The sequence below is a fragment of the Microcaecilia unicolor genome, chromosome 3, assembly GCF_901765095.1.
Source record: "Microcaecilia unicolor chromosome 3, aMicUni1.1, whole genome shotgun sequence".
Taxonomy (NCBI): domain Eukaryota; kingdom Metazoa; phylum Chordata; class Amphibia; order Gymnophiona; family Siphonopidae; genus Microcaecilia; species Microcaecilia unicolor.
This window is the reverse complement of record NC_044033.1, coordinates 330,442,301-330,469,344: the sequence shown is the minus strand read 5'-3', so window position 1 is coordinate 330,469,344 and position 27,044 is coordinate 330,442,301. Positions and strand designations below refer to the sequence as shown.

General features: G+C 44.1%; 1 protein-coding gene across 1 annotated transcript in view; it reads right to left on the bottom strand.

Annotated features, from left to right (window-relative positions):
- Positions 1-27,044, bottom strand: part of SYNJ2 (synaptojanin 2) — a 234,492-nt gene that overhangs the window by 126,665 nt on the left and 80,783 nt on the right. The window contains exon 3 of the mRNA XM_030198406.1: positions 2,166-2,466. Coding sequence (XP_030054266.1) covers positions 2,166-2,466 — 301 coding nt within the window. The remainder of the gene's footprint in view (positions 1-2,165; positions 2,467-27,044) is intronic.

Genomic DNA, 27,044 nt, shown 5'->3' with positions numbered 1-27,044 from the left:
GAAGAGGGGTGTCCAACCTTGGCCCTCGCCAGGTCAGGTTTTCAAGATTTCCACAATGAATAAGAAAGCAATCTACTTGCATACAACAAGAGCATAAGAGTAGCCATACTAGGTCAGACCAATGGTCCATCTAGCCCAGTATCCTGTTTCCAACAGTGGCCAATCCAGGTCACAAATACCTGTCAGAAACCCAATCAGTAGCAACATTTCATGCTACTAATCCCAATGGAGGCAGTGCGGCCCTTGAGGACTGAGGATAGACACCCCCGCAGTAGAACAAGTATTCCTTCACCATCTGCTGGGATTATTTCATTATTAGTATTTATTTGGATGTATCTCACACCTTTTTCAGTACATTCGGGTACCTTAGGTATTTCCCTGTTCCCAGAGGGTTTACAATCAAGGGGGCCCTTTTACTAATTGCAGATAAGCACTAATGTGTGCTTATCATATGCTAAAAGGCACAACCACGGGACGCATTCAGGTGTTCCACTGTAGTTCTGGGATCAGTGTGCACCAACCCCACGCTAAAAAAATATTAAATATTTTTTAGCATTGGGGGGAGGGTCTGTTTGTAGGCAGAAAGTAAGCGTGCCCTGCGCTAATCAGTCAACACAAGCAAATCGCCGCACATTATTGATTTGCAGGGGAAATTAGCATGTGGCCATTAATGGGGGAAAAATTGTGCTCATTTTAGTCGCGCTAAAAGTGGCCTCGGAATGCAGGAAACCCACGTGCTAAAAACAGCGGTCATTTTTTAGTGCTGCTTAGTAAAAGGGCCCCTAAGTTTGTACCTGAGGCCATTGTGGGGGTGGGGGGGGGGGCGAGGGGGGTGTGACTTCGCCAAGATCACAGGGAGCAGCAGTGGGATTTGAACTGAGCTTCCCTGGTGGTCAGCCCTCGAGCGCATGAAACAACGCACTCGAGGGCTCCTACCGCAAGTAGCATGCAAATGCATGCTAAACAGGGCTACTAGCGCAATTAGCTTGCAAATGCATGCTAATCAGCGCTTAACGCATTCATCCTCAATGATCAGCGTCCAGCGCGCCAAAGATTGGGTCGCTGGCCGCGGCAAAATCAACGCCAGCTCCGAGCTGGCGTTAGACTTTGTGGATCATTGGGGAGGAATGGTGAGCCCTCTGTCCAGTATGCAGTTGCATGCTGGCAGGCCCCCGTTCCCCCCCCCAAAGCAAACGCAAACAGGGGGCTGGAGGTCCGTCTGTGGACCTCCGGTCCCCCCGACGATCCCACCCCCCCCATGTTCAGGGAGGGCTGGCAATCCGGTGGGTCTCCAGCCCCCCCCCCAACCCCCAGAAATGGTGAAGTGGCCGCCTTCGACCAAAGGCTCTCCCACCCTCCCACCCCGCGGCGGGGGGGGGGGGGGGCCTGGAGGTCCGGTGGGTCACCAGCCCCCCAAACCCCCAGAAATCCTTGAGTGGCCGCCTCCGGCCAAAGGTTCTCCCACCCTCCCATCGACGGGGGGGGGGGGGGGGGGGGGGGCTGGAGGTCCAGTGGACCTCCAGCCTACTCCAACTCCTCCCCCCCAGCGTTGTCCTTTGACTACCTGGTGGTCCGTGGTGACAACCCCCCCTCCCAGCCCCCCTACCTTTCGTTGGAGGAGGGATGCAGCATGCCTGCCTCCCTCCTCTTCCAGTCGACGCCGTTTCAAAATGGTAGCGCCCAGCCCCGCCCATTGCATCCTGCATGCGCTTGGCGGGGCTACAGACCATGTAAGGGAGTGATTCTTTTATATTGAAAGTGTAGAGGATGTTGTGTAGACCAGTGAAGCAAACTCCTATATTTAATGCATTGTATTATTTAGACAGCAGGATGTATTCATAGTTTCAAATGTGTCAGTGTGAAGTCAGCAGAGGCTGCTGAGGAGAATTAGTGCTGCACTGCCAGGAGTTACCCAGGTTTATCGAGGTGGGTAGGTGGCTGAATGGAAGGATATCTCGGAAACTGCACATAGATACTCCCTCAGGAGTGCACTAAAACCAATATAAAGGGGGATTTTAATGATACCATCTCCACTGCAAACCAAATTATCCAAAAGAAATACTAACACTGCTGCTTTATGAAAATGAATTGGACACTTTGATTAGAGTATCGCATCCACCTTTCTCTTCTCACCTCGCCCCAGAAGACAGTTATGTGCTACTAACCAGAAAAAGCAGCTGCCCGTCTCGTCGCTGCCCTCAGTATCCTGCTTCTGTGCCCTCACTGTCAGGTCAAAGCTGGATCCCACATTAGGCCAGGAGAAGTAAAACATGCCGGAGCTGAGGATCTTCTTGAGTGCAGTGACACGCTCCTCTTCCTTGATCCCCTCCTGGAGGGCACAAAAGTCTACCGCTGTGATTTTGTACACTTCAGTTTCCAGGATCCTGCCCACCGATGTGCAGCCGGTCACTAGTACTAGGAAGTGCAGCCTGGAGTCACCTGGAAAAAAAAGAGCAGTGGCACATTGTTTAGCCCGTAAAGTTATGGATCCCAGTACTGTACGTCTAAGGTCAACATGAACATACCTAAATCTCCATCACCCAAGCTGCAAAGGACTCAAACACAAATCAACCTATGCAGCCAGCTTCTTCTACATAAACACACAACTATGGAACACAATACCAAATGCCGTGAAAACAACATATGACCACCTGAACTTCCGGAAACTACTAAAAACTAATTTGTTCAAAAAGGCATACCCTAATGATCCAACTTAAATGCCTCAAACCAGCAACACAGCAAAACCAAGGCTCATATTGGACATAACTTAACCCTTCCTTCTTATGATTCCCAATGTGTCTGACACACATTAACTTCACTTTATCACAACCTCACTATGTATTTGTTCAAACCGGTATTGGCGATCGCCTCTACGGTACTATGTAAGCCACACTGAGCCTGCAAATAGGTGGGAAAATGTGGGATACAAATGTAACAAATAAATAATTAAATAAATAAAAATAAATTGTAGAATGCTTCTACAAAAGCTAGTATGGCACCACACAGAGAATTTCCTATGTTATATCTATTTAAATGCTGTTTCTTATTTTTCCCAACGTTATTGGTGATTAAAAATAAAAATCAGGAGGAAAAGACCTCATTTAGACCTTAACCACACTCTTGAAACTTCTTGTTTCCTACATACGGGGTTTGGTCAAACAAGTCATCATTGGTCTGAAAAACCTCCTGTTAATTGTTGTTGAATAACAACAAAAAAATTAGTCTACTTTATTCACCACCAAGTAATAGTGTCGCACGTGACCTCAGAATAAAAATCATCAATCATTTGGAGTTAGTTGCTTAAAAGCAAGGCTGCCCAAAGCTAAGTAATATTTTTTCAAATATACGTTGGTTGAACTAAAGTTATTGTTACTATAAACAAAGTAGACTATTTTTTGTTGTTCAACAACGAATAACAGGAGGTTTTTCAGACCAATGAATGCCTTGGTGGCCAGTTGGTAATAAAGTCGATTAATAAATCCTCTTTCCTCACAATCACAGACTTGTGAACTTGCTCCAGTCCCAGCTCTAAGGTCTGAAGCAAGGAGGTGAAGCTTTCAATGGCAGTCTTTCAAACAGCATATTGTCCAATATTCAAAGGATTTATGCTTTTAATTTTCAAAGCTGTGCCGAATTCCTAAATTTATGCTCAAAATTTCACTAAACGCCTAAATTGAGAACAAAAAAGTTAGTGGCACTGGGGCAGACATAGGGCAGGAAAAGAAGTTAGGAGTTTAGCACTATTTTTAGCACTAGGCTTGTAAATCTAGGCAAATTGTTTATCATTTATTCAAATTTGCTATACTGCCTGCTTCTCAAAGATCACAGCGGTTTATAATAAAAATACAAAAAAACAGGAAAAGAATGCCAAATAAAAAACAAGACAGTGGTAGGCTATAAGGCCTCTTCTGAAGTCTGTTATCTTATACTTAATTGGTTCTGGGGAAGGAAGGAAAGGAAAGGGGGGACTGATATGTTTAATGATGCATTTATGGAAACTCTTTTTCTTGTCAATGTGAATGATGATTACTGATTGTAGGTATTGTTCATACTTGTACTCTCTCAATTGCAACAAACAGATTTAACCATAAAAATAGGATAGACCTACACAGGTCATACAGATAACCTTCAGCAAATCCCTCCCTCCTCAGTATCTGTTAAACCCAATGCTTAAACAAAAAAAGGTGTTTTTATTGATGTAAAAAAAAAAAAAAAGCACACATTTTTAAAAAGATTCTTCAGGCAGGACTAAATTTGTAAGCAGAACTTTTAAGCTCCTAAATTCCAATGAAGTTTCAGCTAAAAACTAGTCTCCTAAAGCAAAAAAACTTAGGCACAATTTTATGAGTTCAGGTTTTTTTTTTTTTTTACTTCAAACCCAAAGAATTCCAAAAAGCATGAGATAAGCATAGAAGATCTGCAGTTGTAAAGAACTGAGGGAAAAGTCAAAGATCAACTGCTTCTGCAAGACTGCACCTGAACAGACTGGATAGGCCCTACAGTGCTTATCTGCTGTCATATGCTCTGATTCTCTGCTCCCTTTCACCTTCCAGCATAACTGTCTGCTTGCATTTTTACTATAAAGATTTGATCCACCACTATCTTTTCTGTTATCTCAGAATAATCAAAAACTGAAATAACAGCTAGCTCTAAGAGTGACTGCTTTTCCTTGCACAGTTATCCACCTTTTTTTTTTTTGGGGGGGGGGGGGGTTATTCCGTATGTACTTTATCCATACTAGAAAATTCCATAAAATATTTTGACACCTTGGCTCACAATAATCAAAATTCTTTCAACGCACACCCTAAAACAGCAGTTCCTAAACTGTGGGGTTATGTCCTCAAGCGGCACCAGAAACTCAATGGACGGGGGTCACAAGAAACAGATTTGGACACTTGAGATCCGTTTGGCTTAAAACTTCTGCTCTAACATACAACCAACAGCAGCCTTTGGCACAGGTCTTGACCCTTCTTCTGCTACATGGGCTTCCTGTTGGACCACAACCCCCTATGCAGAGGTCTATGACAAGGGCCGAGGCCTGTGACTATGTGCTGACTGCTGCCTCCATATTCTGGGTATGTTGAAAGCAGTGCATTTTTTCCTAGCAAAAAAGGTGCTGGTACTCAAATGCTAGGCCACCCTTCAGAGACAGGGTGATCACTGAGGGACCCACTCCACAATAGCCAGGCCCCCTGCAACCAGTCACAGAATCTATGACAAGGCAGAATTGGTGTGTAGAGCCTGAGCTCTTTCATTAAAACTTGGGGTCCATGGGTCAATTTTAGCAGACAATGGAAAAGGTGCCGGTACTCAGTAACCCCAAGTACCCCCTCAAAAAAAGCCCTGGTTGAGAGAGGCAGTTCCGCAGAACAGTGCTGAAGGCCAGCTGTAGAAGAGGGAGGCCTGCAATTCTGTTTTGGTCTTCATCTAGGATGTCATGTTAAAATGGGGTCATAAGGTACATTTATAGATTCCATAAGCCACCGTCGCACTTGGCTATGCACCACGGGGCTTTCTCTCTTGGTACTGGCGTTTGTTTGTTCTTGCTTTGTAAGTGTTTATCTAAGCGTGATAACGACTGAACTGTTACACATTCACAGATGCAAGGTCTCACTCATTAGGTGTGTGTAAAAGGCTCTCTCATTCTGACCCTCTTTGAACCTCTTTTCTCACTTATTAAGCCTTGGTGCCAGTGCACTGATCCTGATCACTGCTTTCATGAGAAGCAAAGAAAAGCCAAGTGGCCCTACCAACAGTAAGAAATCTAAGCGCACCTTCCTGTGCACTTCATCTCCCCCTTGACTCCTTCTCTCTCCCCAGTACCTACAAATTCCATGAGTTCTGAAACCTTTAATCACCGAGTGGACAGCACACTTCAGTACAGAAAATTTAGACATCCAATTACCTGAGATTTTGTTTGAAAGTTGCCTCCTATTCCTCCTCTTTTTCTGTATCCTTTCAGAGGCAGCAAAGAAAAGCAAATATAATTTTACACTGCTTTTTTCATTTGTGAAGCGATATGAGACAGATTTTTCAAGACACACTGTCTGGAAAATCTCACTCCTTGTGGTGCTCTCCCTTTGGCACCAAGGCTATTCCTATTTCAATAATGGAAATGCTGTGTGTTTGTGCATTTATGACTGGCTTATTAATGGGAAATAATTAACTAAGAGGAGGGGTTTGTAGGCCAATAGCTTTTGCTAAGTTTATACCACATCACTGTCTGTGGTCCTTCAGTGTCTTTAATATTATACTGCTTTAATTCTCACCTCTAAGGCTTTTCCATTGCATCCTCCCCTCTCACAGTGAAACATACAAAAAAAAAACTCACTCCTTTTTTTATTTATTCATTCATTCATTTTCCTTTGTTGTTACTTCCATGGTCAGGTATCTCTCTCATTGCATGAGTCAGCCTGTTGTTTAGATGTTAAAGATGACAAAAGATAAAATCCTGCCCAGCCTCCCAGTCCTCTCAGCCAATCAGAATGTATGGTGCGTGACACTGAAAGAAGTTAGGAAATACCCACACTGCCCTCTCACAACCTAAGGTCAACAGCAGGTGTGTGCCACTCCTGTCCACACAGCAGGAGGATGTTCAAAACTCCCTCAATAAAAAAAAAAAAAAAAACTCCTTTCCCAGGCAGGACCAAGAGAAAGGCAGGTCAAAAGTTTGGAGCTGAAAGGATCATGAGGTTGGAAGAAGACACTTTGTCAGTTTGGTGGATCACCTTGATTTATGGATCCGATTATTACATAAATTCTGTACAAGAAGTTTTGCAAAGCTTTTTATGGCATGAAGATTTGAATCTAATCAGCAGCTTTCAAAAAGGAAAGGTTGAAGCATGTTTAGTCCTCAAGGAATTCAAGCATACCCTATTCTTGGAATAAACTCCCTGAGCCCATACGCCAAGTCCCCTCCCTGCCCATCTTCAAATCCTTGCTCAAAACCCACCTCTTCAATCTTTTGGCACCTAACCATTATTCATCTATTCAGGAAATCTAGACTGCCCCAATTTGATTGACTGCACTTTTTTGTCCTTTAGATTGTAAGCTCCTTCGAGCAGGGACTGTCCTCTGTGTTAAATTGTACAGCGCTGCGTAACCCTGGTAGCGCTTTAGAAATGTTAAGTAGTAGTTCTGAATTTTCTTACAAACAGACACTTTACACTAGAAGCTTTTCCTTAAGAATGAACACTGACCTGCCTCCAAGGAACGTGAAAGTCATTTTTTTTCTTTTGGGGAGGGGGGGGGAAGGAAATTGTATAACTTGGCATCACAATGGGGCATGCTTAGTGCCAAATAAATAAATAAATTATATATCAGCTTCAAGTTGCGCCAGTGCTGTTATAGAATACTTAGTAGGTCAATGGCTGGCATAAATTTATTTATTTATTGGGATTTATTCACCACCTTTATAAAGAGATTCATCCGAGGTGGTGTACAGTAGGTACAGTTTAACATCAAATTTTTAAATTTTGTTATCAGCATAACAATAGTAAAATGACCAAGTATAAACATAAATACAATAAATGAGGTAAACTTGAAAACAGCAAATTGAAATCTAATAATAGAACTACAAAGAAACAGGATCAAAAACACACGTTTAACAGCACTGAAATTCAAATAACAGAGATATAATGTGTCGTCAGCATAATACTAATGAAACACCTAATAAGTACACAATTAGAACATTCAAATAACATTGCTATGATACTAATGCTTTTCTACAATACAGCTTACTATGTAGCTGAGGGGCCATGTGCAGCAGTGGCGTAGCTATGTGGGGCCTGGGCCCCCGTAGATTTGGCCCTGGACCCCCCTGCCGATGACCCGCCTGACCCCCCCCTCCCGCCGCCAACTCATCACCGTCGCCTGCCTTTGCTGGCGGAGGATCCCAACCCCCGCCAGCCGAGGTCCTCTTCTTCTCGCAAAAGGCTTCCTTCTGTTTTTGACAACGTGCAGGACGTCAGAAACAGAAAGAAGCCTTTTGCGAGAAGAAGAGGACCTCAGCTGGGGGGGGGGGTTGGGGTCCCCTGCCAGCAAAGGTAGGTGACGGGAGGGGGGTCGAGAGGGTCGGCGGCAGGGGCAAAGTCGGCAATGGCAGGCGGGGGTCGCCGGGGGGGGGGGGGGGGGCCTAAAATGTGCCCCTTTCACCTCGGGCTCTGGACCCCCTCCCGCCGCCAACTCATCACCGTCGCCTGCCTTTGCTGGCGGAGGATCCCAACCCCCGCCAGCCGAGGTCCTCTTCTTCTCGCAAAAGGCTTCCTTCTGTTTTTGACAACGTGCAGGACGTCAGAAACAGAAAGAAGCCTTTTGCGAGAAGAAGAGGATCTCGGCTGGCGGGGGTTGGGGTCACCCGCCAGCAAAGGTAGGTGACGGCGGGTTGGCGGCGGGAGGGGGGTCGAGAGGGTCGGCGGCGGGGGAGGGGGGGAAGTCGGCAATGGCGGGCGGGGGTCGCCTGGGGGGGGGGCTAAAATGTGTCCCCCTCACCTCGGGCTCTGGACCCCCCTCCCGCCGAAGTCTGACTACGCCCCTGACATAAAGATGGGGACAAGACGGATGGTACAGAGTCAGTTGGGATAAATAGATGGGTGGCTAAACTCAAGGCAAGTTCTTTGTACAGATGAACAAGATATAAGGAACTGGTCTAAGTTACAGTGTGTGCAGCAAGCTAGTCCAGGTGCAGAATGAGGGTATAGTCAGTCACCCTATGTATTAAAGGCTTGGGAGAAGAGCCAAGCTTTCACCTGCTTCCTGAAGTAGAGGTAGTCTCGAGTTAGACATAGCATCTCTGGGAGTAAATTCCAGAGTATGGGGGCTACTCCTGAAAAGGTTCGCTAGTGAGGATCACATCGTACAATTTCTTGTCATGAGGGGACAGATAGTGATACTCCTTGAGCGGATCTTAGAGGTCTCAAAGGTGTGTAAAGGGCTAACATATTCTTTAAGTACTCTGGCTCATTTTGTCTGAGGGCCTTGAAAATCAGAGAGTTTTAAATTTAGCCCTGTAAGGTACTGGTAGCCAGTGTAGTTTTTGCAGGAAGGGGCTTGCAGGCCCATGGCTAGGGTTACCATATGGCTCCAGAAAAAGGAGCACAGATTGAGCCAGTCTGGATTTTACTTCCATTGCTTCCCATGGCCTACTCATGCTCCAACCAACCTGGCAGTTATACACTAAGTTTGGGGGGGGGGGGGGGAGGATTCTACATATGGCGACTAAAGAATCCATACAGAAAACATTTCCGCCTAAGTGTATTCTATAATTGGTGCCTAGATTTAGGCGCGGTATATAGAATACGCTTCGTTGATATCCCGTTATGCTACCCCATTGATACCACATTTATGTAAATGTGTTTATTAGGTCTTAAGAAACGTTTTGGCTATACCCTGGTCCTTGGTCATCTCCACTGTTTGTCTGCTGCTTCAAAAGCACATGCCTCATTAAGTTGGTTGGCCCATAAAAGGTGCCATCTGCCTCTCTCAATTTTGTTACAACCAAATAACATGCCCCTTTTAAACCCTAAACAAAGGTACAGAGGGCTGTAACCTGCATAGAGCAGCAGATACAACCCTAGCCACCTTACTGGGCACACTAGATGGACCATGTTACTGCCATCAATTAGGGGTCCTTCTACAAAGCTGCAGTACAAAGTGGCCTTAGCACACCCACTACAAGTCTTTCCCACGCACTAAGACCATTTCTATTGCAGCTGGAAAATGGCCAATTTTCCAATTTCTGAATTAATGGCCATGCGCTAATGTTATCAACACAATTGAAGGTAGTCTCCTCTTATATTAAACTGAAAATGGGAGATCTTAATATTTATGTATTTGGCGTATCTGGCCTTATCACACGTGATTAAACCTCACTTCTCGTGTGGTTGGAAGAAAGGCCTCAAGAAGCCCCCAGCTACTCTGTTATTAGCTATGGGGGCTGGGCTGCTTCATCATTGGCCTGAAAACCTCGTGATGTAAAGCCTTTGTATAAGGCTTATTTACTTCATCACAGTTAGACACAACTTAACTTTATCAGTTGTGTCTTTCTTCTGATGGGTCTTTCTTGCAACACTTGTTCTGACCACGGCCTATGATGGCCAGCGTTTCGTTCACCTGCTTCAGGGTCCTGTGGAGCGGAGATTAACGCAGACCAGAGGACCCTGAGGCAGGTGAACAAAACGCTGGCCATCGTAGGCCATGGTCAAAACAAGCGTTGCAAGAAAGACACAACTGATAAAGTTAAGTTGTTTCTAACCTAAAAGAACGTGTCTAACTGTGATGAAGTAAATAAGCCTTATACAAAGGCTTTACATCACGAGGTTTTCAGGCCAATGATGAAGCAGCCCAGCCCCCATAGCTAATAACAGAGTAGCTGGGGGCTTCTTGAGGCCTTTCCTCCAACCACACGAGAAGTGAGGTTTAATCACGTATGATAAGGCCAGATACGTCAAATACATAAATATTAAGATCTCCCATTTTTTCTAGATTTTCATGCACTAATGTTGCCATTAGTGTGTGGCCATTTACAAAAATTAGCTAGCACATAAGCCCTTACTGCCACCTATTTTGTAGGTGGTAAGAGATCATGCGCTAATCCTGTGCTAATCAGTGTATGACAGTTTCAACATGCTAACTGACTAGCGTAGAAAATGCCCACTATCCCCTCCAGACAAGCCCTCTTGGCCAAAAATAAAAAACAATTTTTTAGTGCATGAAAAGCATGCGCACATTTGAAATGTACCATGGGACACCTCAGCGTGCCTCGTGGTAAGCCCTTTTAAGCTGTGGTAAGCCCTTTTAAGCTTCGGTAAGCATGTCTTTGTGTAAAAAGACCCCCGACTATGAGATCCTTTTACTAAGGTGTGCCGAAAAATGGCCTGCACTGTTGTAGGCAAGTGGATTAGATGCACACAGGTCCATTTTTCAGAGCGCCTGCAAAAAAGGCCTCTTTTTTTGGGCCGAAAATGGACATGTGACAAAATAAAAATTGGCCTGCGCCCATTTTGGGCCTGAGACCTTACCGCCACCCACTGACTTAGCAGTAAGGCCTCACACGTTAAGCAGGCGGTTATCATCAGCACGTGTACACTGCCGATTACCACCGGTTAGCACCATGAGGTAGAAAATAAAAAATAATTTTCTGCCGCGCGTATTGGACGCAGATAAAAAATGGAATTACTGCCCGGGGAACGCGTAGGCGCCTATGCACCTTAGTAAATGGGCCCCTATGTTACTATACTCTCCACACACTTTGTGAAATGTTCTAGGGAAGACTGGGGATGAGGAAAGTACAAAATGGCAGGCATACATTTGAAACTGAGGCGAGTCATTTTATAACAGGACACAAGTGTATATATGTTTAAATCTGTTTTATTGGCAACAACATTAGATAACAGGCACATTCATTAATAAGAACTTCTCTGATACAAAATGTCATCATACACATGCAGTTCCTTATACATTTTCATGTTTTCTCCTCTCCCCCTCCCCCTCTGTCTTCCCGCTTAACCTCCACTTTTGTTTAAACGGTTTTTATTGAAACTCCAACTAACGTATATACATCCATGTATTTCACTGAATAACTTCATCAACCAATCATGTTCAACATGTGCAGCGAAATACAAATAAACCTGCAAAGTAAGTTTTACACATATTCTCCCCTATCCCCCCTATAGCCCTCCCTCTCCCCTTCCTCACCAAACCCCCACATCAATGTGTCTATCTGATAACCCCTTCAGTGACCTGATCGGTTTCTTTTATAAAGGTAACCTATGTGTCTATGGGGCAAGATGATCAAAACTCCGGTGTTATTCTGAATAGCCCCATAAAAGCACAGAACAATGTCCTAATGCTCAAAGCTACTGAGATGCAAATATAGGTGCTCTCATAGCTTTGAGCATTAGGGAGTTCGGTGGGAGGACTGTGCTTGGTGCATGCGCAGATGAGTTCGGCCATAAGCTCAGCTCCTGTGTGCGTGCGCCTGGTAAAACCCGAACGTGAAGCACACGTTGGCGTCTGTTTTCTGCAGCCTAAATATAAGCTTTAATTTGTTTTTTTTTTCTGGATGCTTCTATTTAGATGCAAGTAACAGATGCCAATGTGTGTGTGTGTGTGTTTTTTTAAGCATGGCCGCTTTAAATTTAGACGCAGGACAAGAGCGCCAATGTGTGCTTCAGTTTCTCACAACCAGCGCTCAAGGGCTTGCACGGGCTTCCTTCTGCTTCCAAAAGCAATCAAAACCAGCAGATTTTGCAGAAAGAATAATGAGAGAAGCATGAGAATCATGGGAAATCCTCTCTTCCAACACACCAACGCCTGCTCACACCTGGGGTTATTTTCTACAGCGGTAAGACACTTTTGTCTTGGGAGCACTTTTCTGATCACTGGGGAGGAATACAAAATTTTCTCATTTAAATGAGCTTGACTACATTTGCATATGCTATCTGCACTAAGGCCTGGCATGCTCATTGCTTGCTGCGCTAGACCCCTTTGATCATTCTGCGCTTGTAAATGCAGGCGCTAGTATGTTGCTAATGGCCTCTAGCATTTACTTTTGGTCATTGGCACATCAGAACTTCAGCTGATCAGAAAACCACTCTACAGTCACATGTGCTGTAAGCCAGGTACACCTTTCTGCATGTATTTCCTGGTAACGATCAAAGCTTATGAATGTATTCAACAGGATAAGAACATAAGAATGTAAACATTGCCATACTGGGACAGACCAAAGGTCTATCAAGCCCAGTTTCCTGTTTCCAACAGTGGCCAATCCAGGTCACAGGCACCTGAAAAGATCCCAAAACAGTAAAATAGATTTTATGCTGCTTATCCTAGAAATACTGTAAAAAGGATTAGGCGTTCTACTTATTAAGTTATCAAAACTCAACAACCAAAAACGAAAAGTAGAAAATAGATAAGTGTGTGTCACATAGTATGATATAACTTAAATTTTTGGGGATGTCTCATAGATAATAGTTTGGCTGTATGTTATGACAAAATATTTTTGTCTGGCAGCCGTAGCAGTTTTTAATCATTGACTACCCCCTCCATCCAAAATATGATAAATTGTAATAAAGATGAATATCATGTAAAAAGTACTTAGAGCACACACTTATAATGGTAGGAAGAAAACTATTTGTACAACCACCAATCAATCAACAAAATAACTTATCTTGTGTATTTTGTGAATATAGTAAGGAGCAACCAGGAACCTTCGTTATCCCGACAGGACCTGTTTCGCCAAATTGCTTTGTCAAGGGATAATCGGTTCCAGCTTCCTGGTATATCTTATGCTCACTCTATCTTAATCCTAGAAATAAGCAGTGGATTGTCCCCCATACTACTGTGCCCTCAGGATCACATATTCATATAAATCGCATAAAAGTAGCACTGCGCTTTCTGAGCACCTACTTTTGTGTGTTAATTTACCGCCTTTTTGAATAAATTCACCCAAGGTGATATACAGCAAGAGTAAGCTGGAAAAAGGCAACAGACATATATAGCAGTAAAAATATTCAAGTTCCTACTTGAGCAAATAAAATGCTGTTCTACATGCTTAAGTCATTCATAAAATTTACCCTCCATCACCCAAATTCTATATATGGCACTTGGAACTGCCTGCAGAAATTTGCTTGTGCAATTTCATTGAATAACGAGCAATTAGCGCTGATCATTGGACCCTAATCAATGATCAGTGCTAGCTGGGATTAATTTAAATTTATACTCGCATATTTATGTGCGGGGATCTGCTCCAAAAGGAGGCGTAGCCATGGGAGATCATGGGAATTCTTGCAATTTGTGTGTGCTATTATAGAATAAGGGGGATCTGCGCCCAATTGAGGCACGAGCATTTACACCAGCGTTTAACTGATGCAAGTCCTCACGCCTAAAGTTAGGTGCTGGCTCCGGCACTAAGCACTATTCTATCAACAGCGTCTAACTTTGAGCGCTGTTTAGCTGAAACAATTTTATTTCAAAGTAACAGATCAAACAAATCAACAAAGAACGTGGTGTTTATATACACCCTCTTAATCCTCCTCTACGCCTCCTCCCCCATCTATCACCCACCCCGTCCCTGTACCTCTAACTTTACCAGAGTCTGTCTAGAAGGGCCTGGGCTCTGAGGCCCCTCACGGCACAGTCATATGATAAAGACATGAGGTACACCCAACCCCGTACAGAAATGCGGACTGAACTACAGGAGCTCCTGTGGGCTACCAAAACAGAAAGTTATAAACTGTTAAGAATTTATTTTTGTTACATTTGTACCCCGCGCTATCCACTCATGGCAGGCTCAATGCGGCTTACATGGGCAATGGAGGGTTAAGTGACTTGCCCAGAGTCACAAGGAGCTGCCTGTGCCGGGAATCGAACTCAGTTCCTCAGTTCCCCAGGACCAAAGTCCACCACCCTAACCACTAGGCCACTCCTCAAACTCCGACCCTGGGACCTAAGATTGTAGGTTAGGATTCCATGTAAGCCGCATTGAGCCTGCCATGAGTGGGAAAGTGCGGGGTACAGTGTAACAAAAAAAAAAAAGTCAAAGTGAAATATTTTTACATTTAGAGATCCCTGTTTGAGCGCGGTTTATAGACTAGTGCTTAGAACAAGTTTCTTTGGCGCCATTTATAGAATTTGGTCCCATATGTGCATATCCTGTATTATACCTGCAGTTTCAGCAGAAAAATTATTTTAATTTCAGCCATGTTTTCAGTTTGGTTGAAAATGACCGTGTGTTTTTGGTGGAAGCCAAAAATTTGTGCTTTGTTCCATTTATGTCCCTCCTCCTGAACAGTTGTCCCCTCCCCCCCCAAGACCCCCCCTTGATTGCCTCTCCCTTAACCCATAGGCCACCCTGGGCATGGCCCCATAATCCCTGGTGGTCTAGGGCTGTAGTTAGAGCAGGAGCTAGATTCTCTGTAGAGTTATGATGTCAGCTGTCACTCAGAGTGTGGCGCAAAGTAAAAGCACCATGATTTTTAGTTTCAATTTTCATGAGCTGTGGTTTATGTAAAGGGTCATGGATTTGATATACCGTCTTTCTGTGGTACAACCAAAGTGGTTTACATTTATTATATACAGCTTCTTTTGCTTGGGAGGTAAAATATGGTTTTCATTATTTTAAATTATTATATTTTGGCCTGGATACTGTGGGTTTAGCAGAGGGATGCAGACTGCAAGCTCCACCAATCCCAGTGGCCTTCACTGGGTTCACATTTACACAACCAAACCTGAAGTTTCAGTTTTGGCTTTGGCCAAAACCTGGTGATGAGTTTCAACAACAAGTTTTCAGTTTAGGCTGAAACCTATCAACGGCTTGGGTGACAGTTTCTTTCAAATCAGAAAAAAAAATTTGTTTTATATGCTTTTTTTTTATTGGTACATAAGAGTATCTTACTTCAATGACATTATGATACACCACTGAATGTCACCCAATTGCAAAATTTCTTATACGACATGATTATGGAATGACACAGAGTGGGATAGAACCATCTGCAAAGATGGACCTATTTTTAGAAAGTGAGGGAGTCGTGTGGTTAGCACTTCCCACCATGCACAGGGAATTGGTATTTATATGGTTTGGATGGGGTGGGCGGGTAGAGGGGGGGACATATTCTTAATAATATGATTCTACTCTGAAGAAACCTGATAGGAAAATGGGGGCTCTTGTCGTTAATATAATCCTGTGTATTTGAGATTTCTCCAGCTTGTTTGTTACCTACACTGGGTGCATGAATGTAAGTACTTTTTGTTTTTCACAATCATTGATTGTTGATATTTTAAAGAGTTAGTTATGAATGTAATATTTTTGGAACTGTACACTGTATACCGACTTTTTACACATTTGAATGTTAAATCTCTGTGAAGTTTTTATGACCTAAAAATAGTGATTTTTTCCCTCAAGTTAAAGAACACCTCTATCCCATATTTCTTCCCTGCTCCTGAGTGATGTGAGACCACTGTATGTCTACAGAGGCATCAGGCTCTTGCCAGATCTCACAGAACAAGCCAGGGCACATTGCTGTGGCCAGTCAGCAGCAGCTGAGCTAGTAAAATGACAGCTGAGCTTGGGAAGCAGTATAACTCATCCCGCCAGCCCTGCCAGAGCTGACCTGGCTCCAAGTCCCTCCCACCGCAGCACAGCAACAGGAAGATGGGATGAGTCACCAGTAATCCCCTGCTCAAGGACCTTGGATGTTTGGAAAGCTGGTTTACTGGCAGCCAACCCCATGTTGTTAACTCTGTTGGCAAGTTTCCAGCAAGGATTTGGAAAAAAGTCAAAACTTAAAAAAAAAAAAAAAGCTGGTACGGACTGTAGTTGGGCAGAATTGTGCTCATATACCATTCATCTTGGGACAGAGTCATGGACAGAAAACTCCAAACTCTTGGCACTGATTAGGGTTATTTTAAAAGCAGATTACAGAGTAGGGAAATCAATAGAAATCAAAACAAAATAAAACATGGAAAAGAAAATAAGATGATACCTTTTTATTGGACATAACTTAATACATTTCTTGATTAGCTTTCGAAGGTTGCTAGGGAAAAAAATGTATTTTAGGTTCCTGGTAGGCCTGGAGACTCTATCTATCTGGTCCTGGTGTGCTGGGGTCCATCTCCTGGCATTGTGGTAGGCACGCACGGCCACTGAGAGGGGGGGGGGGGGGGGGAACAAGATTTCAACAGGCCCGGCCTCCAAGGAGGTCCCGGCGCCGGGGTCTGTCTCTCTCCTGCTCCTGATGGAACCCAGGTGATCGCATCCCGACAGGAGCAGGAGAGAGAAAACTCTTGCGCCGGGCCCCCCTTAGAGGCTGGGGAGGAGCAGACATAGGGCTTCAGGGCCTCTGGTTTGGCTGGCGAAGGTCCCCAAGCCCCGCCAGCAGCAGCCTTCCTCCAGCACTGTTCTCCGCCGCATTGCCTGCCACGCAGCTGCTTTTCCCCTCACGTCGCTCATGTATGTACTACTACTACTTATCATTTCTATAGTGCTACTAGACGTATGCAGCGCTGTACACTTGAACATGAAGAGACAGTCCCTGCTCGACAGACCTTACAATCTAATTAGGACAGACAAACAGGACAAACAAGAGATAAGGGAATATTAAGGTGAGGATGATAAAATAAGGGTTCTGAACAAGTGAATAAGGGTTAGGAGTTAAAAGCAGCATCAAAAAGGTGGTCTTTTAGCTTAGATTTGAAGACGGCCAGAGATGGAGTTTGACGTACCGGCTCAGGAAGTCTATTGCAGGCATATGGTGCAGCAAGATAAAAGGAACGGAGTCTGGAGTTAGCAGTGGAGGAGAAGGGTGCACATAAGAGAGATTTACCCAGTGAACGGAGTTTCCTGGGAAGAATGTAGGGAGAGATGAGAGTGGAGAGGTACTGAAGAGCTACAGAGTGAATGCACTTATATGTGAGGGGAAAAGCAGCCGGAGGACAGGCAATGCGGCACAGAACAGCGCTGGAGGAAGGCTTCTGCTGGCGGGCCTTGTGGACCCCCGCTAGCCAAGGTATGTGGAGCAGGGCCGCCGAGAGGGGGTGACAGGGGGACAAAAGTCCCCGGGCCCAGGCCTCCAGGGGGGCCCGGCGCCGAGTCCGTGGGTGCTCGCCCCTCCGTCCGACTCCTAGGTCCCTCCCTCCCTCCGTCCGACTCCCAGGGCCCGCCTCCGTCCCTCCCTCCGAATTGCAAAAGCGATCTTCTTACTTCTTCGGCGGGGGTTACGGCGAGAGCAACACGCAGACGCAGTAAAAAGCGTGCAGGCTCCCGCTTCAGCCTTCCCTCGTTGTCTGTCTCTCAGCTCTGGTCCCCGCCTTTGAGGGCGGGACCACAGACACGAGGGAAGGCTGAAGTGGGAGCCTGCACGCTTTTTACTGCGTTCTCTTCTGCATGCTGCTCTCGCCAACCCCCAACGAAGTAAGAACAGATCGCTTTTGCAATTCGGAGGGAGGGACGGAAGGGTGGGCCTTGGAATTCAGTCGGATGGACGGAAGGAGAGGGGGGCTTGGGATCTTGGGAGGGAGGAGTTTAGTAGCGCTATAGAAATGATAAGGCATTAGTAGAAGGGCTTTGGATCTTGGAGGGAGGGGGAGTCCTTGGATCTCGGAGGGGGGCAGGACCTTGGATCTCAGAGGGGGGGGGAGAAAGAAGAAGATTGCTGGAACAAGAGGGCAGGTCAGGGGGAGAGAGAATAGATTGCTGGACAAGAGGGAAGGGGAGAGAAAAAGATATTGCTGGACAAGAGAGCATGGTGGAGAGAGGAAGAGATTGCTGGACAAGAGGGCATTGGGGAGATGAGAGAGAGCATCGGCTGGACAAGGAGGGCAGGGGGGGAGGAGAGGAGATTGCTGGGCAGGGCAGAGGGGAGAGGGAGAACGGCTGAACATGGATAGATGCATTGGAGGGGGCAGGGAAGAGAGGAAATTTAACTGGATAATGGTTTGGATAGGGAGAGGCCAGGAGAGAATGATGAGTTGGCTGCACATGGATAGATGGAGGGGAGGGAAGTCAGGAAGGAGATGGCACATGGATGGATGGGAAGGGAAGAGAGGAGAAATGCTGACATGGATGGATGGAGTGGAGGGCAGGGAAGAGAGAAGAAATGATGGACAAGGATGAAGGGAAGGAAAGACAAAGGAAGGAGATGCACACGGATGGAGGGAAAAGTAAGAGAGGGAGAAATGCTGGATATGGATGGAGGGGAGAGAAGACAGGAAATATATGTACATGGATGGAGGGAGGAGAGTGAGGAGAAATGCTCATTTAAGGGCTGGATCGGAACACTTTCAGGACAGATGCCGAAACTTGAGGAAGGATAGGGACATGGCTACAGATGGTGACAGGACGCAGAAGGACACAGGAGGATGGTGAAGAAAAAAATATCAAATGGAAAGAAGACACTGCATAAAACAGAAGATGGGACCAAAGCGAATAGAAAAACTATGATCAAGACAACAAGGTAGAAAAAGTATTTTATTCAGAATTTATTATTGGAATATGTCAGCTTTTGGAAATGTGTATGTGATATTTTTCATGCAGGTTTCAATTTTCTAGTATTGCTGCATGCTGAGTCTGACTTCTTGAGATAACTTTCTAGTTTCAGTATTTGCCTTCATATTTTTTTATTTCTAGTTCCTTGTGTCATATCTGTTTGCCATGTGTTTTTCATGTGTGATCAAGGTACAGTATTCTGCTAGTGTGTAGTATTTGCAGCCCTTTTGTTTTGTTTTTCATTAGGTTGTGTACTGGTGTTTTAGAGCCCGGTGTAATTATAGTGCTGCCTTTCTACGCATAAGGTTGTAGTTCGTCCTGTCCTTGGAATTAGTGCGGTATGGTTTGGGGTAAGGTTATGAGTGGGTTTTTGCACAAGTTTGTGTATAGTGTTTTGCAGTGGAGAGATTGTGTTTTGGCTTTACTGAGGTGGCACCAAAACATCAGAAAGCTGTAGAGCCTAAATCATGACACACTACCTCTTGAAGGATCGACATATAGTGCAAGGGCCCGGCAGTGGGGGGGGGGGGGGGGGCAGGGGCGGCCTTGTCCCGGGCCCAGCCCAGTCCTCTCGGGCGGCCCTGATGTGGAGTTGTGGCGGGGGGCAGGGAGGTGGAGCAAAATGTGCTCCCCCACTTTGGGCTCTGGCCCCCCCCCTCACAATTTGTGACTGACTACGCGACGGTCCTGGGGGGGGGGGGGGGGGGGAATGGCCCGGCAGCGGCGGTCCTGGGGTAGGGCCAGCATGTGGCGGCCCTGCCCCGAGCCTGACTTAGTCTCCCGGCGGCCCTGGAGGCAAGGGATGCAACAATTTTCTGCTAAAGGAGAGCACATGTATCTTCTGTGTGGCATCCCTACTTACAGTCTTTCACACAGAGGGCGAGAAGCTTGATTCTGAATCATAATTATACACCTGGCAGAGGATAGTAGGGTTTATTGGAGTCCACTTATTTGGATTGTTTGTTTTTATTGAGTTTTAGAAGAGGAGGAAGGGGGGTAGGTGGTTGGGGAATAGAAGGTTAAAGTGGAAGAATAACTATATTTGGTTAGAGTTCTCTGTATGGTCTGAGTTCTTTCTCTTCTTGTGGATGTGTCTTGTTATCCTTTCAATAAACAGGTTTGAAATAAAAGCAGATTACAGCTGCCTGCTCCAGTGGAAGAGATCGGTTCCAGGGGCGGCGGCATAGATGTGATTCTGTAAAGTAACCCTGAATCTGCTTCTCATTTATAGACTGTTTGTGGGGCACATTCCTGGTTTCTTGCAGCTTTTTCCAATTAGTTGAAACAATTACTCTCTGAAGTGCAGACACCTTACTGCCTTAACTCAAACCCTCTTACTTTTGGTTATCTGTTTTGACTAGACTGTAAGCTCCATTGAATACAACTGTCCATTATACATGTGACACCTGGCTGCAATATTTACTTGGATTTAGCTCGCAGCTTTTTCAGTAGTCACTCAAGGTCAGTTACATTCAGGTACTCTGGATATTTCTCTGTCCCAGGAGGGCTCACAATCTAAGTTTGTACCTGAGGCAATGGAGGGTTAAGTGACTTGCCCAAGATCACAAGGAGCAGCAGTGGGATTTGAACCGGCCACCTCTGGATTGCAAGACCGGTGCTCTAACCACTCCTCCACTATACAAAAATACAAGTGCTGAGAACAACAAAAACAAAAATTGCTGCTTAGCCTCTTGTATTCTGCCAAACAAGATAGAGGGCTCAAGTGAGCCAAGAAATTATTATCAGAGCTTCTCTGTTGGCCTCCCTGTCTTCTCCTACTTGGTCAATCCACATCGCCTGCCAAACTCGTCTCCCGATTGTTGTTTATATTTTGCAAGGAAACTCTCGAGAGTTATAACCAGAGTATCTGTTTTTTTTCAGCTCCAAGCAAGTGAATGAATGTAAGATTACTCCTGGGAGATGTCTGCGCATTGCAGCATTTCTGAAGAATTCTGCACAGAGACCAGGAGGCAACGTCAATTTTGTTTTTCATGACCCCCTCCGCACATCCTCATAACTTAGCCCTTCTTTCTTTACCCTCTGTGAAACCCCTCTGCACCATGGGACAAACTTGGCTCTGGGTAAGAGAAAATCTTAGAAGTAATCTGTAAAACCCAGTAAGAAGGAAGCGGCTGCATTTCAGACCATGTGCTCCTCCTCAGGTCTCAGGCTGATATATTTGAACTGCACAGGACACCATAGGGCTCCTCAATTTAAATACTAGTCGCCTCAAATGCTGGAGAAAGAGGACTCAGCCCGACATGCAGCCGCGTTCTCCCATTTCTCCTCTGCGTTTTAGATTAGGCTCCAAGGGTAAAAGAAATATTAGAAACAGTTCTCCCTGTGATGGGGTCCTCTGTGGGGGGGGAGGAAATCATAGGGGCTAGAAGATTTAAGCTCCGAAATGTACAGGGGAGGGGGAGCAGCAAAAGTAAGTGCCTTTTGTGGGGGAGAGAACAAGCATGGGGAGGTGTAGGAGTGTGTCTGGATGGGGAAAGTAATATAGGTGCATATGGCTTGGGGTGTGGGTGAGGTGGAGACAGCAGGAGAATGTATGCTTTGGCGGAGGAGAGAGAGGCCAAGAGTAAGACTATGGTATGTGCAGGGCCAGGAAAGAGCAGGAGGGATGTGTGCCTGAAGGGGTATGTGGAGGGAATTGGTGCAGGGAGGGAGAAAGTTGGGAGTGCTACAGCAGGATTCAGGTGAACAAGATTTCAAGGGAGAATTTCAGAGACAGAGCTATGTTAGAATGAGTGTCCTAGGTGGGTGTGTTCCAGGCAGGGTTTGAGTGCGCTATGGATGTGTATGTGTGGGGTGGCATGGGGATATTGGAGAGAGCTATTGGGGTTGGTGGGGGAGAGAGAGAGCGCGTGTAAGCGCACTGTGGGATCTGAGATGGAGCTATTGTCTGACTGTAAAGAAACAGTCTACTATGGCTGAGCATATGGTGGGGGGGGGGGGTGAGAGACCTTTGGGGATGTGTGTGCTGGGGGGAGGGGTCTGGAAAGAGGGATGGAGAAAACTGTGTCTTGTTGGGAAAGGGAAGAACGAAACTGGAGGGTTTCCACCTTTGGAAGGGGGCAGAACCTGCAGGGGAAGAGATTAAGCTTAGGGTTGGAAGTCAGGGAGTGAGACTACTGGGGGGGGGAGGAGGGAGGTGGTGAATCTAACCAGAGCAGGAAGAAAGTTTATTGGGGGGGGGGGGGCATCAGACCTGGGGCAGGGAAGACTAGACCTTTATGATAAGGGAATTCTACACACACAAGACTAACCTAAAATAAATAAATAAATATAGGTCTGGATGAATAATTAGAACGAAAACTGCTTGGTTGTGCTACATATTAAAGCACCTGTATGTGAGAAAAAGATTAAATGGTTAGGGAATAAATGGTTTACAGTAGGTTTACAAAATCTAAAACAAAACTGTAGATCACTGGAAAGGAAATGGAAAAGAAACAAACCATCTAGATAAGTGTAATTGGAGGATGGCATAAATGCTTATAAAAAGGCTATTATAAATGAAAGAAAAGTACTAGTCTGCTAGAGTAGACAGAAACCCTTCAATTTCAACAATCCCAGATCTTATTCTTCCAACCTCCTTTCTTCACACATTACAGTTTTTCAATAAATCTTCAAAACTCTTAGATTCTTGCCTCAGTAGTGCAAAATTGCCAAAACTTAATTTTATGGTAATTCTAAACTGCACTAAGATCTTCATCGGCTTCTATTGTTTATATCATCTTAAAGCACTTATCTTAAATACATTCGGCGACTGGGGGCTCAGATGTGTCCGACATGCATGTTTCGCCTCCCGGCTGTATCAAGGACCTCCCCCTTACGCCGATCTAGCGCCAGCTTGACCCATTTATCAAAGGAACAATTCCTATCAAGATCGGGGGAGGTCCTTGATACAGCCAGGAGGCGAAATGCATGTCGGACACATCTGAGCCCCCAGTCCGAATGTATTTAAGATAAGTGCTTTAAGATGATATAAACAATAGAAGCCGATGAAGATCTTAGTGCAGTTTAGAATTACCATAAATTAAGTTTTGGCAATTTGCACTACTGAGGCAAGAATCTAAGAGTTTTGAAGATTTATTGAAAAACTGTAATGTGTGAAGAAAGGAGGTTGGAAGAATAAGATCTGGGATTGTTGAAATTGAAGGGTGATATATTAATTTTCCCAGTAAGTGACTGATCTAGAACACTGCCATTATTTGGTAAGATAGTAGACAGAAAGACATCTCTAGTAAGAGAAAACTTTTCCAAACTGTTAACAGTTTAATTAATACTCACATATTTGTGAAAGAACTGGAGATACCGCCCCTGCTAAACAGTTGGCTCAATATTTTCAGTCTAAAATAGAAATTCTTTTTATTTTTTTTTTATAAATTTACAATTTAATTTTTACAATGAAATACTTGATAAGCAAACAGACTTAAGCATATCTGCAATTTTATAACAAAAAAAGGAAAAAGCCTTTATATGTCTTCTTTAGACCACTAAATTAGGGAAAGTATACATATTATTCAGGAGAAAACCTAAAGGTATAAGAATCATAAATGAATATTGCTTCACACACCTATAATCAGACCCAATTACAATCCTACTCTCAATCACAGATGTCAAACTGCTTCCAACTTTTTTAGATTAACAAAACCACTTAATTGTTTTGGATAGAAAAGACAGCCTAAAAATTCTTGGAGTTACCATCGACCGAACCTCACTCTAGAAACCCAATCGAAAACTACAACAAGAAAAATGTTCCAATCAATGTGGAAACTCAAACAATAACTTTCTTCCCGAGGGCAACATTCCGCACTTGTACAATCAATGGTACTAAGCCACCTAGACTATTGTAATGCAATCTATGCGGGATGCAAGGAACATCCGAAACTCCAAATCGCTCAAACTACGCAGCCAGACTTATTTTTGGAAAACGAGATACGAAGCGCCAAACTCTACATGAAAACTACACGGCTCCCGATCAAAGAATGTATTGCCTTTAAAATCTGTACTCTAGTGCATAAAATCATCTACAGCGAGACCTGGGATAAACAGACCTCATAGACCTACCAGCCAGAAGCACTACAAGATCAACACGCACACACCTAAACCTCTATCACACAAGCTGCAAAGGACTTAATATAAATCAACCTATGCATCCAGCTTCTCCTTTATAAGCAGCAAGTATGGACACTACTACCAAATGCCTTGAAACAACTCATGACCTATCAAACTTCCGGAAATCACTAAAAACTAACCTATTCAAAAGGCATACCCTAATGACCCAACTTAAATGCCTCAATCCTGCAACACAACTAAACTAATACCCGTTCTGGTCACACCTTAACCCTTCCTCCTTATTCCCTGATGTGTCATCATACACGAACCTCCTACAATGTCACTCTGTAATTGTGGTCAGAAATGGCGATCACCATCACGGTTACTATGTAAGCCACACTGAGCCTGCAAATAGGTGGGGAAATGTGGGATACAAATGCAATAAATAAATAAATAAATAAATATTTAAGCCCTAAGTATCTTATTACACACTTGCAAGGATAATTGAGGTAAAAGGAAGCCCCTATTGCTAGGGCATCTTTCCTAATGGCTAAAAAAGCTCTTCTTTCCTGGGTTTGGGTGATGTCCGGGTACATCCAAATCTTTTCCCCATAAAACAAGGATTGTGAATTCCTGAAGAATAACGCTTAACCGCCTCTAAATCTTGCTCAAATATAAAGGAAATAATTAATGTCATCCTTTCAGAATCCTCTGACATAGATGATTCTAGAATATCAGTCAAGTTCAGTTTTTCGTCGTCATCCTTTTTTTGTGGTTGGGATTCCATATCCAAATCTGTCTCTATTTTCTTCTTTTTTGGGATATAATATACGATTAATTGGATGAATAAATTCAGGAGAATATTTCAAAACTTCTATCAGGTATATTTTTTAAATACTTCCGAAGGACTGATCCCCAAAGTTTTAGGAAAATTTAGAAACGTAAATTCAATCAGAATTATAATTCTCAATCTGTTCAATTTCCTGTGAATCAAGTTTTTATCTTTTATTGTCATAGTTGAAATTCTTGTAATTTTTCACTTCTACTTTAAGCTCAGTCATGTGATTATTAGAGTCATTTTTAATAACATCCAAAGATTTAGAAAGAGTATCAACAGTACTCACTAAGGTAGCAATTTCTTCTGTCGAGCTGGTCAGTTTAACAGTTGTTGGAGAGCTTCCCATATGCTCTCCAATGTCTCCGGCTTTGATAGAAAAGCTCTACGCTGAGTTTGTAGGCCCAAGGGCCCCAAACCTCCGTTGGCCCCTCTCTCCACAGAACCTCTTCCTGAGTCCCACCTTCACCGACTTCCGATTCGGGTGTTCACATCTGGGAGAGAGGTCCTTTGGGTGGAGGCGGTGGATTGAGCACTGCGGTGACAGAATGACATCCAGCCCAAGTCCCAAAGGTCTCCTCCCAAAGAGACAGCAGGGCTCCTCCGGCAAACCTCTCAATGGTTTCTTGCAAAGGGGAGGAGGTCCTGGCCGACGAGGCCCCAGCCTCGACCATACCTTTCCGTTTAGTATGAGGCATTTTATTTGAAGAACTAATGTATAATTCGCAACTCTCCTCGAGAGGACTTAACCGCGATCGCGGCGTGCTGCATCTTGAACTCCTCCCCCTCCAAAATAGAATTCTTTTTGATATGCTACATGTCCATGGCAAGCGTATAATAGGGCTAGGTATAATTACTTCCTTTATGATGGTTGCCACTGATTGCTGTTGGGAGTAACTTTTTCTAAGGTCTCTATGGAAGACCTTGATACTTCGTTTAACATTTACAAGACCACATTATTTACTTGACAGGTGTCCTACATATCTAATGAAGTCGGCACCTGTGAATTCAAATGGGCCCTACTTCAATGGATAGACCATTCATTACCTTCTGGTATTTTTCCTAAAGATTTTTCTGAGATTGTTCTTACACCTATAATGAAAAACGGAAGGTTTCCAAGAGCGATATTGCATCAATTCCTTATTTTATAAAAGTTATGAAGGTGTAGTGACATAGTAAACTTTCTAGATTATTTTGTATTATTACATATTTCGCCAGTCTGGTTTTTCATGCTGCTTACAGTACAGAACTTTACTTGTCACATTATTAGACCATATTAGACAACCTGTAATTAAAGGCCGGCGAGCCCTGATTATGCAAACTGGATCTATCTAGCATGTTTATCTTCTTGATCATAGAGTGCTACTTGAAATTCTTGACAATTTTGTAGTAACTGGAAAAGTGCTCTAGTGGTTTGAGGGATTTCTATCTTATAGATCTTGTTGAGTTAAAATGTACGGAGTAACGTTAGATAGATGGTCTCCACCATTAGGTGTACCTCAGGGATCTCCTTTATCGCCAGTTCTGTTTAATGTTCTCATTGGGTAAATGTCGGAGATATTCTGTTATATGTACGTTGATGATATATCTATTTTTTTCCAGTTACTGGTGAGTTGAAGGATATTCATCAAAACATTTCTTACTACTTTTCCTAATTGCGGATTGGATGACTTCTCATTATTTAAAGTTAAATAGAAAGAAAACAAAAATTTCTGTTAGTAGGTTCTAAATTGAACCATAACATGGATTTAAATGTCAATGACGACGGCAAAACTTATCTGTTAGATTGCTCAGTGAAACTTCTAGGATTCATTTTAGATGATAAAGTATCCATGGAAAACCAAGTCAATTCTCTTGTGAAAAGCTCTTTTTGTACTCTGAGGAAATTAAGGAGTACTTGGAAGTATTTGAGGGAGGATCCATTCTGGCTCTGGTTTAATCTTTAATTCTAAGTAAGCTAGACTACTGTAATATTGTCTACTTGGGTCTATCGAACAACTGTTGAGGATTCAAACAATTCAAAATTTGGCAGTAGAGTTTTTAGCTCACGATAGAAATCAGCTGGCGGTAAATGCCGAGATGGCCCATTATATTCCTATGGCATCTTGGCGTTTACCGCAAGATGATTTCTACCATGAGCTAAAATCGCTACCACGGCTAAAT